Source organism: Colossoma macropomum, unplaced genomic scaffold, assembly GCF_904425465.1.
Source record: "Colossoma macropomum unplaced genomic scaffold, Colossoma_macropomum, whole genome shotgun sequence".
NCBI lineage: Eukaryota > Metazoa > Chordata > Actinopteri > Characiformes > Serrasalmidae > Colossoma > Colossoma macropomum.
In genome coordinates this window covers 29,645,322-29,663,021 of record NW_023494791.1, presented here as the reverse complement: position 1 = coordinate 29,663,021, position 17,700 = coordinate 29,645,322, and the positions used below count along the sequence as shown (strand labels likewise).

Sequence of the window (17,700 nt, the reverse complement as noted above, 5' to 3'; positions counted from 1 at the left end):
CATTACATAGAGTCTAAGGGTTATCCACACTAACAGTGCAGTTACTTTGTTAGTAAAACTTTTTCGTTACCAAAAAAAAAAAAAACACAAAAAACCCACAAAACACAAAGTGCTCTCCCTCTTTCACGCTTGTCTTTCTTTCGCTCTCACTTTCTTTTAGAACAAGGCACTGATAAGCGTTTCCACGCCAACCTGGCACCTGAGACATAATTACAGCCTGACATTTTGCTGGCCGGCCAACAGGGAGAGGCTGACTCCTTCACTCCAACTTAAGCCGCTCAGCAGGGGGTAACTTGGGGGTTGAGGAGGGGGGCGGTTAGGGGAGTGGGGTCGCTTCCCAATCGCCTGAAAATATTGGCCTTGGGCTGGCAGCTATTTGAAGAAGAAGAAGGAAAAAAAGAAGAAGGAGAGGGGAGGAAAAAAAAAAAAGATCCCCACTAAAGATTACATGGGACTTTTCAGGGGTGAACATATAGATTTTCCTGACAAGAAGCCCCCCTATTATTCTGACCTTAGCGAGGGCGCGAGCTGGCAGACCCAGTCAGCTCAGCTTTCTGCTTGAGCGGCCAGAGCCGGGAGACGAGAGGAGCCGAACATTCAGAGAGAGAGTGGAGAGAGAGAGAGAGAAGGAAGAAAGCTTGTTTACGGCTGCGATGACACGGCAGGCCTGCCAGCCGGGAAAAGCACAGAACCCTGAACCCTGTTATTATTAACAAGGACAAAGAGAACAAGCCGGCCTCGGCCCCTCCGCCTGTGTGACAAGTATGGATTTACTGCTCACATATTCACCAGAGGACACCCAGGCAGACCCTTCAGAAAAAAGAAAGGGAAAGAAAAAAAAAGAGAGAGAAGAGAGGGAAGGGAAAAGGGGGCTGAAAGCGTGAGCAGCAGTGTGGAGCTCTAATGAACAGCAGCGTGGCTCGGCTCCGATTGACGGGCGTGTGTTTCCTGTTTCCAGTGACAGGGCGTTAGCCACATCATGGCGTACACAGAGGCCTCAGAGTGGACGGCACGGTGCAGGCTGGGTACTGCGATCAATACACACACCAAAGCACACATGCACACAGAAATGCGCAGGCTGACAGGAGGCAGCTCGTCCACAGCCCGGCTCTGATCCACCTGACTGCCAACACCACACACTCCTGAGCAGAGCAGGGACTCTGAACCCGCTGCAGACACATACAGTACTCAGCAAAAGTTGAAAGCTGCCATGACAACTGTTTAAACCTATTTATCTCAGCAGTAAGTAGAAACACAATACAATGATAAAATACATACAAATAATCATAAGCACAGTAACATGTAATATGAAGGTGTCGTTTTTAGTTTGAAGAATGCTGTTAGAAGAAAACTTACTTGGCTATTGTATGGATTTATTAAATACTATCAGCAGCAACTGATCTAATTTAATGAAGGATTGATTAGATAAACTAGGTTTTGCATGGCAACTGTAAATACCGGTCTTCGACGAGAGCTTTGGAAACAGTTCAGTTAACACACACACACACACACACACACACACACACACACACACACACACACACACACACACACACCCCAAATCACACTGGCCAATATTCATCAAAGATGTGTTTGCTTAAATCTGATCATAAAAAGAGCACACGCAAAATTCACCAACAGTTTTGTTCTTCATCAGTTTCATATTTGGCATACGATCAAACTCATGTCTGGTAGGAGTGTGTGTAAAATAGAGTATAATAATTTAACAACCTGAAAAAATTCTGTATTTGTGGTTAATTCAATTCAATTCAATCAAACTGTGTCATTATACATGTACAGTGGCACAGTATAACAAAACACATTCAGGCTACCTCTCTGGTGCAAAAACATTAAGAGAAGGACATAAGTGCACATGTACTATTGGGATAACAGACAATATGTCTACACAAAAAAACAATAACTAGACAATAAATGAGTGTACTTGTGCACAGACTGAATATATGTACACGCAAACTACAAAATACACGCAGCATTCTCAGAGATAGGGTCAGAGTGTAAAGCACCCTTAAGTGTTCAGTAAAAATGTTATGAATGTTTGTTCAAGTGTTCACTAACTAATCAAAACAATTAGCAACTTCATCTGTAATACCAATAAGAAGAAAAATAGAAAATAACAATAATACTAATTATTTGTACTTATTTTACATGCACACTGGTATAAATAAATGTGGCAACTATTCCACATTCAATCTGATAACAATACACTGTGCTTTTGTTTTGTACTACTGACACCACCAAAAAATATAAAATATAAAACGCAGCTAGTGCAGAAGCCACCTCAAACACTGCAACAATATTTACAGCATTTAAATATGTTATTTTAGGAAAATAATCACACAATCACATAATTCTACCATCTTCAAAAAAAATCTTTTATTCTTTCTAGTCCTCATGATTTTATTTCTATGAAGTCTGGTCAGTAGGGGAATCAGTGCATAACCTCAAATTATGAGCACTGCCATTGGCTCTTGCTGTCGTTTTATGGCTCCCTTAGAGCTAGGCGATATGGCCAAAAATGTTATCACGATAAACAAAATTTATATCATTCGATATCGATATGTATCGCGATAAATGTCAAATCATTATTTCTTTCAAGTTTGAAGGCTGATTTTTGCTCCTGGGCAGTTAGTTGCTGTTTTAAACTATCCTTTATGGTCGGAACATGACAAACACTCGCCAAACAGTGGAACATTTCACAAATCTGTCATGGGAGAGTGGGAGAAAGTGTGTGGTCAGCTGTTTTTACCAGCTGGAAAAGCACGGCTATTTTTGTAGTAGTCATAATTTAAGAAAGAAAACAGATTATTTTTAGCTGGTGAAGAGCGCTCGGCTACCCCGTTACAAATGACATCACAGTATTCAGACACCAGCTAGCGACGACTGGATATTCAATTGTAGTAGTTTAAGTGGTAAACCGCAGTATATCTAACACCAGACAAACAGTGTCCTCTTTTTAGGTACGTTTAAACTGAAAGCAGTGCTTTTGTGTCTTGTTTGATCTACAGTATCATCAATTCTCCGTGTTGTGGAGTGACGGACCGCTGCTTCAAGTTAACCAGCTGCTAAAAACAGCTAGCCTGGAAAGCTAGCGTTCTCCCGCTCTCCAATGCCTCACAGCGTCCTCAGTTTCCTTTCGTTTAAATCAGGGCTGTAACTCACATGAACTCACTTCTTTCTTTCACTTTCGTTGCTTGGGAATGCACTAATACTTAAATATGACTGAGCGCTGTAACAGTGCTGTAGTTGTGAGGTTTGTGATTGTGATTTCACGCTGCTATAGCTGGTTAGGATGTTAGGAAAGAGGTGAGTTCGCTGTAGGACAGTATAGTTACACCACTGACCTCGTCACTCACACTCAGTCACAGGAGAACAGATCGCCGGTCGCTCCACTCAAACAGGGAATGTATAACTCCGCGTTTCAGCCGTTGCTAAAGACTCATCTTACTTGTAACATATCAAACATTTATCGAACATGTCGTATCGCTCTATCGAGGAAAAGTTATATCGCGATAATTATCATTATCGTTTTATCGCCCAGCCCTAGGCTCCCTACTAAAACATCTGCAAGAGGGTGTGATTCATGTAAATGTGCTGGTAGGCTGACACTTGATGTCCTGCACTGAAAGCTGATTTATCATTTGCACTCAATTCTCTGCTTACTTCCACATCATACAAAAGTTTCATAATAAATATTTAAATATTTGCTCTTTTTTATGCTACTATGATAATAAGGACCAACATATTGTTGATTTTCATATACTCCAATGTTAGTGTGCATTTTTTTAACAAATAAATGCTTACTGCCCAGGCAAGTAGCTTTGCCTATTTTCTTGGATGGCCTAAGAGATAAACTGGGACACAGGGTCTAAACAGTATAGATTTGCTTCATATCCATAGAAAAACATGCTCACTTAATCTTAAAGTTAACTTGCACAAACATTAAAAGTTTGTGAAAGTACAGACAAAAAGCTATTAAACTATTAGAACTGACTCATCAGGTAAGAAGGATAACCTAAAAGCTAAAGTTAGCAAGGCTACCTAGCTACAAACCTTACCTCAGTTTGGCTCCTCTTCTCTGACTGAAAAGGTATAAGGTAAAAAATTTTGTCTGTCACTTTTTTGCACTGAATAAAGATATAACCACTGTTCACGATTACAACACTAATGCTAGCTTGGTTGTATTTATTAGGATATAGTCTAGCAGTCAGGACTGGTTGATGACACAGGGATTCTTAATGGCTGTAGCATGTCTTTGAGTAACGCATGCTGAGTATTGCAGTGAGAGAATTCTAATGATGAAAACGTGAAAACGATATTAAATCATGAATTCTGTCGAACCAATGAGGCTGAAGTACATAAAGCTGAGCAACAGAATACTGAATAATACAGTAAATAACAATAACCTCTAGTTTTAGGCCAGAACAGACCTCTAATATGAAATCACATCATGTACAACTATTCTTAAAAGAAACTACTATATCAACCACTATATGAAAGAGATCAATGTGAAGTGTAGGCAAGGTCAAAGAGCAAGAGAGCATGAGTTAGCGAGACAGAGTGAGCTTGTGTGTGTGTGCTTGAAGGTCAGCAGAGTGATGGAGATGATTCGTTTAGCGTTTATATCATAGGTCCTGCAGCAGTCTTGCGCCAGAGTAGCTTCTCTCCTGCTGTTTCATTACCTTCACAGACGGCGAACTAGTGTGTGTACGTGCACGAGCGTGTGTGTTTAGAGGAGGAGTAGAAGGTCAGTTGGAAGACAATGGTCAGAGGAGGGTAACAGCGGTGTGAGTATGTGTTGAATGAATCTCTGGTGTGTCACTGACTCTTCTGTAAGTGCTGTGGATAACTCTTCATTAAGACATCATCTCAGCAGCACTGAACTCTAATCTCACGCATACACATACAAAAGCACTCTGCTGGTGTAATAAGCTCATATTCCTCGTGTTATGACCCCACATTTGGGGGAGTTTGGGATGTACAACACGTGGCCTGTAGGGCCTGACCAATTTGAAAATTTTTTGCCTAATACTGATTTTAAGGGGCTAAAAATTCAGATTACCGATAACGTCAGCCGATAAAATTTTTAGTTACAGTAGTAGAGTCAAAGTGTTATAATAGACCCTTAGAATAAAGCAGCTCAATCTCTCTCACGTGTCCACTTGCAAGTTGGCAATCACGGTCTCTGGCACTGGCATGGCAGCATAGCAACAACCATCTTCCAGCAACCAGAACCTCTTGATAAACATCAGAAGATTCACTTGTGCCCTGTTTCATCATGGATGCAGTTACCCTCTCCAAAAGCAGCACAAACAGGGCACAAACCAAGCTACAGACATCCAAGCTACACTACATTGCCAAAAGTATTCGCTCGTCTGCCTTCACACGCATATGAATTTGAGTGACATCCCATTCTTAATCCATAGGGTTTAATATGTTGGCCCACCCTTTGCAGCTATAACAGCTTCAACTCTTCTTGGAAAGCTTTCCACAAGGTTTAGGAGTGTGTTTATGGGAATTTTTGACCATTCTTCCAGAAGCGCATTTGTGAGGTCAGACACTGATGTTGGACGAGAAGGCCTGGCTCGCAGTCTCCAATCTAATTCATCCAAAAGGTGTTCTATTGGGTTGAAGTCAGGACTCTGTGCAGGCCAGGCAAGTTCTTCCACACCAAACCCATTGGAAACCCATTCCATGAAGCTCTCTACACACTGTTCTTGAACTAATCTGAAGGCCACATGAAGTTTGGAGGTCTGTAATGATTGACTCTGCAGAAAGTTGGCGACCTCTGCACACTATGCGCCTCAGCATCCACTGACCCCGCTCTGTCATTTTACATGGCCTACCACTTCGTGGCTGAGTTGCTGTCGTTCCCAATCGCTTCCACTTTGTTATAATTCCACTGACAGTTGACTGTGGAATATTTAGTAGCGAGGAAATTTCACAACTGGACTTGTTGCATAGGTGGCATCCTATCACGGTACCACGCTGGAATTCACTGAGCTCCTGAGAGCGACCCATTCTTTCACAAATGTTTGTAGAAGCAGTCTGCATTCCTAGGTGCTTGGTTTTATTTTATACACCTGTGGCCATGGAAGTGATTGGAACACCTGAATTCAATGATTTGGATGGGTGAGTGAATACTTTTGGCAATATAGTGTATATGTGAAGGCTCTAAAAGTTCAAGCTGTTGAGTGCTCCTTTCACTTTTCCAAAATACAAAGTAACTCACCCAATGTCATCGTTTGTCCTTTTTGTGAGGAGCAAAGGATATCTTTGTCTCTTGAAGACATTGTGATTGTTTGTTTGTTTTTGAATAAGACGGAAAAAATCGCGTATAGTGTGCATGAGTTGATGCGAAAAAATAGTATCCAAATATTTAGCATTTGTGTCATTTATTTTCAACACGTTCAGTGTGGAATGATCTTAATTCTACAGCTTATTCTCATTGTGAGTAGGGGCGGATTTCTAACCCCTATTTTGTTACTGGGTTGGTACCCTCAAGGCTACGACTTCAGTACCTTTAGTAAGGGAACATAACTGTACCATATTCCATTGCATTTGTATTTTGTAAGTTGCATTGACTTCGTACACCCTGTCTTCCAGGCTTTTCATTATGTTGTTCTGTTCTAAATGATTAAGGTATGAAAAGGTACAAACATGTACCTTTTCCATTTTTTTTATTTGTATGCTGCTTTATAGTGAAGCCTCCAGTAAATATTTAAACTTAACCATGAATATTACTGGATTAGCTGATTAGCAATCTCCTAAAATGATGCATCAGTGAGATCCTGCAGTTTCTTTCCACCTCCAAGCTTGGCTATGCCAGGCATCCCACTTCTTAAAGTCTATCAAGAGCACCTAAGAACAGATAACTTGTCTCCACCTCTAATTTTATGCTTTATTGTAACATTATGTAAAATGATGAAAAAACAATCAATGTATCACATGCACTGATATGCTGGGTATGACTCTTGTTTCCTTTCTTTTCATTTACATACAGAAACGACGTAAAAACACCCACCAGTGGCGAGCAGACAGATCTGGAAGTTGTAAAATTTACACTTGATGATCTATTTGTTTTGTCCACACAAAGAAAGAAGAGAAAGAGAGAGAGAGAGAACAGATAAAAAAGTGAGAGGAGTGTGTGTGTTCACCTTGAGCGAGAGTAACTCCTCCAGCTGCTGGATCCTCCTCTCAGTTGCAATACTGCTGCTCCTGCTACCTGGAGAGAGTGATCTGGAGCGCTAATAGAGAAAGAAAGAAAGAAAGAAAGAAAGAGAGACAGAGAGAGAGAGAGAGAAAGAGAGAGAGAGAGAGAGAGAGAGAGAGAGAGAGAGAGAGAGAGAGAGAGAGATTTGTTTTATAATCTGTAGTACTCTCAGAATCCCTTATATTCCACACCAACAGCTTGTGGACAAACAATGTAACATATCAGATGTGGAATACCAATAATGCACACGTTAGAGAATAGGACTAATGTGATGAGCAAATCCATGTCAGCAGCAACAGCAAAGAACTTACTTCTATGAGGATGATGCAGTAGTGTAGTGTTCCATATAGTGCTCAAATACAAGAAACAGTGATAAGAGGGACATTTCTTTTCCTTATAATAGTGTTCTATATAGTGTTTCAATGTAGGAAACAGTGATTAGAGGGAGAGAGAGACAGAAAGAGAGAAAGAAAGAGAAAGAAAGAGATAAAGTAAGAGAGAGACAGAGAGAGAGAAAGACATAGAGAGAGCAGAGTGTGTGCGGTGGGAAGGGGGGACCATAGGCCAGCTGCTTTGTTATTATACTGTATAGTGATACACCCTGAACACAGAGGGTGCACTCGACCAACACTCGACATCAATGCAACAATTACACACGCTCCAAATGAGTGAGCTACATTACACCACCCCAACCACTACACAGACACACACACAGACACACACACACTAAACAAACAGGGGCACGTGCGGGCCAGAGCGCGAGCACATCTCTCTGAAGGGTGCCGTGCGCGAGGCCTAATGAGCGCGTTCATTTCCATCTGCATTGTTTCTTTGACAATAATGATGTCCCATTAGGGGAGAGGAAAGGGTTAGAGAGGGAGAAACGCGCCAGGCCTCATTACCAAAAGGTGGGGAGGAAGAAGCTTTTAATTGCTCTATCAGGGCCTAGTGTTACACTCCATAGGACAATGGGAGAGAGAGTAAAAGAGAGAAAGAGAGAGAGGAAAGAGAGAAGAAGAAAGAGAAATAGGAAAGGGTGTGAGAGGAAAGACAGAAAACTACAGGGCAAGTGAAAAATAAAAAAGGAAGAGAAAGGTGAAGATAGAAAGAGAAGGAGACATAGAGAGAGAGAGAACAGAGAGAGAGAGAGAGAGAGATTGACAGAGACAGGTGAGGGTGTGTAGTGTGTTGGGTAGATTGTTGAGCTATGGCAAACTTTCAATTTAATTGTGTGATTATATTGGTAAAGAAGACTAATTTTATCAAAACTGTGGACCAGTAAGGCCTGATTAAAGCTTTGGCTTAGCAAAAACTCATCAGTAAGTTTGCTATAGTCTGTCAGACATATGCACATTATTGTGAAAAGCAAAGATCTAGATATTAAAGTAATAAGTCTATTTTATACATATTACTGGCTGTGTGCCCATCTTTGTGTCTATAGGTTCATGTAGTGGTGTTAGCATAGTGTAGCGGGTGATAAAGCTGCCCTCCACCTAAAATGCTGAAGTTCGATTCTTTAACAATCTTCGATTCCCTTGGAAGGGGAATCACTAGCATGTGGAGTGGTATAGAGGGTAATAATGCTTCCCTCCACACAGCAGACTGGGGCTTGATTGCCTGCCTGGGTAAGCCTACCGCACTACACCAATAAGACTGCTAATGCTACATTGACCTGCCTCTGTAACATGATTAAACTGTACGTTGGTCTGGGTAAAAGCGTCTGCTAATTGCAAATGTAAAAGTATTTTTTCTGCTTGCTGTACATGGAAAGCTTTGGCCTTCTAGATAGAAACAGCACAACTTTAAGTATTATTGTTATACAGTGCAATCGAGGTAGACCCAAAAAAAAAGTGTCCCAAAACTAATTATTACAAGATAAAGAAAAACTGGGACTCCTAATAACCTTGCAGGACCTAGTAGACAACCAAACCTGTTCCCAACACATAAAAGCACTTGGTTTTACCTTTGAGAAACAGGAAAATTGTCTTGTTTGCTCCACTCCTGCTTCAGATATGAAAAAACCCATAGATGTTTCTAAGGTTGCATTGATACAGATACTGGTAGCGGGTAGCGGGCCGATACCGCGCTCACGTAGTCTGACTCATAGAAGTTCACCGATACCAACATTCCGATACCAGCTGTGACGTAAGCCAAGTGTACACTAACGTGCTGTTGAACAAACACAGTGAAGGAGGCTCTGCTCACAAAAAGAACAGTTATTGACTCTGTGACAGTCAGACAACATTCTGCCTTGGTATATACACACAGCGTAGGTCTGGTGGTATCTCGCATATACCCCACACTGTGTGATTTTAGCCCGTTTTAAATACAACAATAAGACTCCTAATGCCATGCTGACCTGCCTCTGTAACATGATTAAACTAAGTTGCTCTGGGTAAAAGTGTCTTCTAAATGCATAAATGTAAAAGTATCTATCAAAGGCTAGCGAGAGACAGACAGAAAGAAAGTCGCCATTTACTACCAAAGTCCGTCTGTACTGACTTTACTCTGTTCGGCTGAATGGAATTAAAAGGTCTAAATGCTGATACGTGTAAATCAGGCTGAAGAGCGACTGTCCTACTGCATAAGTTACCACTTGGCTTTAGCTTCAGTGAATAGTGTTAGCAGCGCTGCTCAGTTTCTCTCTCTCTATACTCAGTGTGTTATTTTGAATAAAACAGCTTTATTTGAAATTGTTCACAGACAGAGCTGTCTATAGAGGCTGTGTTTCAAGTATATGATTGTCTGTTCAAATGTACAGACTCACCAAGGAATGAGATTTCTACAATCACATAGTGTATTGTCCAGCTTTCCAAGAGCCAGACAGTCCCAGAGCCAGATTTCCAAAAAGCATTTGAAATTTTGATGCATCTGACCACAAAACACTTAGCATTTTGCTTCTGTCCATCTTAAATGAGCTCAGGCCCAGAAAATGTGTTGCTTTTTTAGCATTACACAACTTTACTAGTCTTTTGTTGCCCCTGTCCCAACTTTTTTGAAATGTGTTGCTGTTATCAAATTCAAAATAGGCATATACTTTTCAAAAAACAATAAAATTTAGCAGTTTCAGCATTTGTTATGTTGACTTTGTACTACGATGAATTAAACAGAGGGTTTAAATGATTTGCCCAACAATGCATTCTGTTTTTATTTACATTTTTGCATAGCATCCCAACTTTTTTGGAAAAAGAATTGTAAATAAAATATGTGACATTTAGATAAGCTATAGCCTAGCATAGCACACATATAGCATCCTAGGGTATATGTTACCTACTGATTAATTAAATTCAACTTAATCAAAAATTTACTTTCACAACACCTTTTACAACTGGCGTTCTCATGAAGCAGCTTTACAGAAATCCAAGCCCCTAATGAGCAAGCCAAGGTCAACAATGGCGAAGAACACTGAACCACTGAGAGGAACCAAGATTCAAAAGGAAATACTCCTTAAAAGTGTGAGGAAGAACCACTGAGAGGAATCAAGACTCAAAAGGAAAAACTACCAAGGAGTTTGAGAAAGAAACAATAAAACGAACCAAGATGAGAACAATGAATGAAGAAATGACTGATGAACATACAACACTGAATCAAGAATAAAAAAATAAACAGTGCCTAATCACTGGTCAAAGGTACTCACATTATAGGTCTGCATAGGCATGAAATTGAAGTCTGAACCCAACCTGTAATTTTTAGACCTGACCTGAACAGGTCCGACAAGTACTGCTAAAACTGAAACCTGAAGCCAACCCAAACTCACTCGCACACACTAACAGAGATGGATTATCCAGACATAAAGGGCTTTTTTTTGTTAGTAAGCACTTGATTGACTTAAAAATAAACTAACCAAAAACCTCTGCATGCATATCTTAAAGTTGTGCTTTTGCTGTAGCCGACACTGACTTAACAGTACTTTGAGTAAGAAGTACTTTGACGCTGAATTGAATTACAATTACACTGTAAATGAATCTAGTAATAAAGAACAGAATTGCAAATGTCACAAACTGTCTGAGAGTTTGGGCTACTTAGCTTAGCCCTCTGCCTTTTTCTCTGAAGCCATTTTGCCTGATGAACGAGAGCTGAGACATGTTTTTGCTAATGTGTTTTTCCCCCGAGACCAAATTCGTTTTTCAGACTGAAACCTAACACTTTGGTGTGAGGATGTCCTAAAATGTAAATCATACCATAGAGGCTTTTTGAAAGGGAAGATATCTAAATGCAGCACAGAGCATGTTTAATCAGCAGCTGCATTTGCAGAATAAACTTGGTCTTGGTAAAGTAACATCACATCCCTAAACGTTTAAAAGGAATGTTTATGTGTGCGAATACTCTGGTCTTGATCTGGCTTGCATAAAATAAAAAAAACGAATTTTTAAAAACTGTCAGTAAATGAGTTTTTACCATGCCTTGGGGCTGTTACCATAGTTACCGTAATAATTAATTGTCGCCATGTACAGGCCTAGCATCATTCTTTACACATTTTAAAATGTGCCCACAGACAGTTTCCACTTTTATTGTATTTTAATGAATGACTATCACAGAGATTCACAACTATATGACTGATGTCTTTTTGTCCTTTCCTAAAAATAGTCATTAATGAATGCAGAGCTATCAATGCAGAATGTCTGGCAGCTACAGACAGACTGTAGCTCTGAGGTCAGCCATACTAATTGCACTTGTTTGTTTTGGCCAAGTCCACAATCATGTGGAAAAGTGTGTCATATTCCAGTGTTTTGGTCAAAGGTGATATGTCTTTAAAAAAAAGTGCTTTGTTTTGACCACAGAAATTTCCAAGCGTCTGGGCCCTGAGGCATGCATGAGACACAGGGCAGGGTCACCTGACCACAGCAGGGGGACGAGACACACCAAACGCCATCACATGATAAGTCTTCTCTGAAGAGAGGAAAAAATCTGATCTGAGGTGTCCTGAGGAGCCACACACACATACACACAGTCACACTCAGTGAAACAGACACTTCCACTCACACACACAGACTCGGGCTCATAGAAGCATGTGCTAAGCAGAGTCAGGTGTGTTCATTTGGGTCTGCAGCAGCAGGAGGCCTGACTGAAGTTTAAAGCGATAGTTTGACAAAAAGCCCAATTTATACAGACTCCTTTTCCTAATTTACACAGCTTTACTCCAAATGTACTTGATCAGCCAAGAGACGTTTGGCATCTGAAGTTTGATTCTTCAGTTTTCCACTGGAGCTACGAAGCTAATGTCGCTAACAAGTGATGGAAGCTCATAACCCACTAATTAGCATATTGTGTGTGTTCTTTCTCACACTGTATGACATGCTGTATCTATAAAAATGTGCAAAAGCACACCACATAGTAAAAAAAAAAACAACAGTATTATCTTGGATTTTCTTCATTTTTAGGGATAACAGTATGCAATACAGTGCGTTAGAATTAAAAAAAAAAACAAAATAAACAATATATTACATATACTGTTGCGTTCAGGTTAATTAAGAGGGCAACTAAGCATGGCTGGCTTATGTATGTATGTGGACACCTGACTACTTATATAAGCTTGTTGGACATTCCTTTGCAAAACCATGGGCATTAATATGGACCTAATAAACCATGGGCATTTTTGGACTTTGCTTTGTGCACAGGAGCATAGTCATGCAGGAACAGGAAGGGGCCTTCACCAAACTGCTGCCACAAGGTTGGAAGGATTTAATTGTCTAAAATGTCTTTGTATGCTGTAGCATTAACATTATCATGACCAGAGGTGGAAATGGGACCCATTCCGGGAGTAAAGGTTTCCTAAAACACTGGCCGCATTCGTTTAGATATCTATTCTACTCAATGCAATTGCTATTTTTGGTAATTTGTGTGTTTTTTTCATCAGTAAGTTTAGTTTAAAATGTCCATGATAAATTAGCATGATAGCCAGTGTGACTGGAGTAGAAGGTAATTCATTACAAGCTTGTTAAGTATCTAAATACAAACAATCTATAATAACAATTCATCTGGGGTAAAAGTAACTGGACATTGGACATTTTAGTCAGTCTAGATCACAACATGAAAGACGTAGTTTAGCATTTTGGTTGCGATAGTGGTTGTTTCATGTAGTTTCTACCTTGTTGAAAAGCTTGCTTGGATTTCTGCATGACAGACACTTTGTGGCATAATATTTAAGAGACATGGTACTACCAGTTTAATTTTTAGAAAATGTCCACATCTCTTAATTTATTAACCAGTTGATGTTTTTAAACATTTATGTTTTTTAAACATTCATTTTCCCTTTTCTTGCTCTCCATAGAAATTCTAACGACTGTATTAAAAAAAAAAAAACATTTAAGAACTGAGGTTTAAGTTGCAATTACACTGTTGTGCGGGTGAATTCTTCATGTTTAAACAAAGCATTAATGATAAGATCTATCTTGTCTGGACAGAGACCTAGATTCACACGCGGAATTTAGGTTTTTTTGTTCTTTCAGCTTTAACAAATAAGGTCAGAGACCCCTGAAGGAAGCAATGTTAAGCTTCTAAAAACACTCAAGCTTTAAGCTCTTGAAATAACTTGGGATTTTTAACTCAGGAGTTGCACTAGATCAAAGTGTTTATTGGTTGATTATAAATATCTACGAAAGTTTTTTTTTTTATATTTTTAAGGCATATTTCAATGTCAGAATGTGCAGGAAATAGACAATTTAGGACACATTTTTTGGTTTGTTCGACCGTTTGGCAAGTGTTAGTCATGTTCCGACCATAAAGGATAGTTTAAAACAGCAACTGACTACTCAAAAATCAGCCTTCAAACTTAGAAATAATGATGTGACATTTATCGCGATATGTATCAATATCGACTGATTTTTTATTGTGATAAGATTTTTGGCCATATCGCCCAGCTCTACCTGCAAGTACTTCCAGCAGAAAAAAACAAGCAAATGTGAAAAGGGCCTATTTAAGTTGACAAGACGTTTTTATCCAGTAAATACATTAGTAAATAAATACTTATAGAGAATTCATCCATAATGCTAATCCGGGATCTAGTCCTAAAAATTGTCAACTGACAGAATTTAAGCCGACCAAGAACACAATGACTGATTAGTTAAGGGGGTACAGTTTTACTCAGACCCACTCTGGGTGTAGGTGCATCTGCAGTGCGCGTTCTCCTGCAGTGTGTGTTGGTGTATCTTCAGAGTGTGTTGACATACCTGCTGCGCCTGTTGCTCAGCTCCAGAGCTCTGTGTCCCTGAAGTTATAGACTGTACTTGAAGTTCATTTCCCCTTGTAGCCTCCTCATGCTGCGGGGGAGGAACCGGAGTAGAGGCCTGTGGTTCCTGACACACACCACACTGCTGCTCTACAGCCTGTCTCACACACAAATATAAACAAAATCCTTATCATTATACCTGATTGAAATTATATTAACAGCACCATTCTGTTAAAAACTTTATTAGACTCCTGCTCTTGCCTACTAACAGGAAAAAAAAACAAAAATCTTTCAAATTAATGCAAATCTGTGAAATCAACAACGGACTTTTTTCATGTTGTTATATTTATAAGTGGACAAAGGGATTTTTATATGGGAATAAGATACGAATACTACACAATGTTCAATACTACACAAACTGAATATAGACAATAAAACAATATATGTAGTTATTTTTACTTTTACTTTAGTTTTTAGGCCAATACTGAATATTACTGAATATTATTACGACTGATTATAATCAATTCTAATATTTCAAAAAGGATGGACTTGAATCATCACCTTCAGACTGATGCACAGATTCTTTTTTACACCCTTAAGAAGCACATTACCACAAATTCACTATATAATTGCATTTAAAACAACTTAAAGGGCCCAAATTAGAAAAAAACTAAATCTCCCTCTCTCTTTCTAAAATAAAAAAGTTTGGCATAGTATGTAAACACTCTGTAAACAAAGTTTCAGAACATACCGTTCACTTCCCAGTCCATACAGTCCATATAAGAAAACTAAGTTACAAAAATAGATTCATTATTTCTGCGATGTTACAAAAACCAACACATTTACACAGATCCACTGATTCAACCTACAGCAGGACTGCTTTTTGATTGAAGCACAATACACAGCAGCCAATCAGAACAGAGGTCATTTGCATATATCAGTCTTAGTGGCACAGTAACTAAAAAAGCCTGTGAAATTCTAAGGGATAACGAAAAGTGAAAAAAGGTTGAAAAGTGGCCATGTAAAAATCAACTGTGACTGTTTATGGTATATAAAACCATTAAAAATTCATACATGAAACTAAATATAGATGGATAAAGAAAAATGTACAATATGGGCTCCTTAAATTACTAACAAAGCATTCATAAAAAACATACCCACAAAAGTTTAACGGCTTAATCAAATACAATCGCACACACAAACACACACACTTTACCCTGAGGACAGGGGACAGCTGTGTGTGAGGAGCGTGGTGTGACTGCTATTCATCACCACGTAGCAGCCCGTCAATTAAGACTGTAAGCTTCACAGGGACACACACACACCACAGAGACAAGGGCAAATGGCCTCACCTCACTGAGAGAGTGTGTGTGTGCGCACGACAGAGAAAGACACAGCGACTGAGAAAAAGAAGAATTTGATATATGGACATCACTGTACCTAAATAGACTGGCACTGCAGGATACTTCTGTAACACCTGCTTATATGAGCTAAAGCTGTAAACCTGCTTCACACGAGTGAGCCATCTCAGATTTGCTAAAAGGGGAGTTCCACTGATTTTCTGTATAACTTCAGAGGAACTTATTTACAGTGGTGGTGACAGGAATAAGCAGTCTTCATGTCTATAGCACAAATATCCAAAACAACCAGTGAAACCACATGTGTCTTCTGAATTTTACAGTGTATGTAATGATGAAATCTGAAAAATATGTTTTCTTTATGGACTATTTTGCCTTACGACACCCTGCATGTACCTCTCTGCCATTAACAGATATCAGAAAATACATTTTGGAGCAAAGCCTTCTCAAACCTATCATAAAACGTTAAAATGTTACTGGCATCAGGCAGCATATTCATAACCATTTCATGTAATGAGGAGGGAGCTTTAAGAGGCACTAAACTCTTCACACATCTGGTTTCTGTCACCACCACTATGAACAATGAACAGCGCAACACATACTAACACACCACTACCTCGTCAGAGGCACTGCAGTGCTAAGAATGATCCACCACCCAAATAATTCCTGCTCTGTGGTGGTCCTGATCCCTGAAGAACAGTGTAAAAGGGGGCTGACAAATTATGCAGAAAAACAGATGGACTACAGCCTCTCACTGGAGAACTACAAAGCGTACCTATATGGTAAATGAATCTGAAAAAATGGACAAAAGTGTAGAGACAAGGTAGGTGTACTTAATAAAGTGGCCAGTTTATGTATATGGCATTTGCAGCATCCTCTACATTGCTATCATTGAGGTTGCTAAAAGATTTTGAGAAAAGACGATGAGTAACCCCCACCAGCGTAGCTTGGTGAGTTGTTTAATGTAGATATTTGATGTTCAAGGCACATTGCTAATGTTCACATGGGCTGAGTATAAAGAACAAAACCTGAAATCTGCACTAAGAAGTGCAATAAGTGCTACTTTCTTTAGTCTATCCATATAGTGTGATGTGGTGTCAAACTTCCCACCCATAAAGATCCACTCAAAATGGCCCCATGCAGAAAGAGAGCTTCATAAAGAAATTGTTTGTTAAGTTTGCTGTGAAAGAACTTGTCCAGCCTCCAAAGAGCCCCGCCCGCAACCTCATCCAGTAGCTTTGGGATAAACTGGAACATCAACTTTCGTTTAAAATCTGCTTAACTACCACATTGTCAATACTGTTCATACGGAACTTCCCCATCTTGTTCTTATATCTACCACCCATTCTTTTTCCCACCCAGTCAGTTTTTTCTCCAGATCTTTACAGTGGTTCTTCATCAAGATCTTCAGGAGTTTTTCTTTAGTGTTGTGATTCCTCATAGAGGTTCTTCTTCATGCTCTTAGGGAGTTTTCCCTTTTGAGGCTTGGTTCCTCCCAGTAGCTTCTTCTTAATACTTTTAGGGAGCTTTCCTTTTGAGCCTTGGTTCTTATCGGTGTTTCTTCCTCAGGTTCTGAGGGAGTTGTATGTTATGCTTATATCACCAGGGAGTTTTTGCTGACACTGCCTCTCTTGGTGACACTCATTACGGTGCTTCACCCACATTTCTGGTTTCCAACTGCTTCAGAACAATGACTGTTACAGAAAGTACACATATTGTATACAAATTGAACTGAACTGAATTGAATTCAGTAAGAAAGAGAAAATCCCAGCCAGAAGAAAAGACAAGAGCTAAAATGATTAACCACTAACATTAACCACTGGCTACCTTTATGTTGTCTGTGTTAAATATAGCAGAACGCGGAGTCAGTTTCACAGGCTCAAACAAATGTAAACTAACAGAAGCAAACTTTCTTTCTTCACAAACAGCCATCTTGCAGCAGA

At 39.6% G+C, this 17,700-nt stretch overlaps 1 protein-coding gene across 1 annotated transcript in view; it reads right to left on the bottom strand.

Annotated features, from left to right (window-relative positions):
* cntln (centlein, centrosomal protein) overlaps positions 1-17,700 on the bottom strand; it is a 156,758-nt gene that overhangs the window by 93,405 nt on the left and 45,653 nt on the right. Inside the window, exons 10-11 of the mRNA XM_036574811.1 lie at positions 14,401-14,556; positions 7,176-7,265 (exon numbers count right to left, since the gene is read on the bottom strand). Of these exons, the coding sequence (XP_036430704.1) occupies positions 7,176-7,265; positions 14,401-14,556 (246 nt within the window). The remainder of the gene's footprint in view (positions 1-7,175; positions 7,266-14,400; positions 14,557-17,700) is intronic.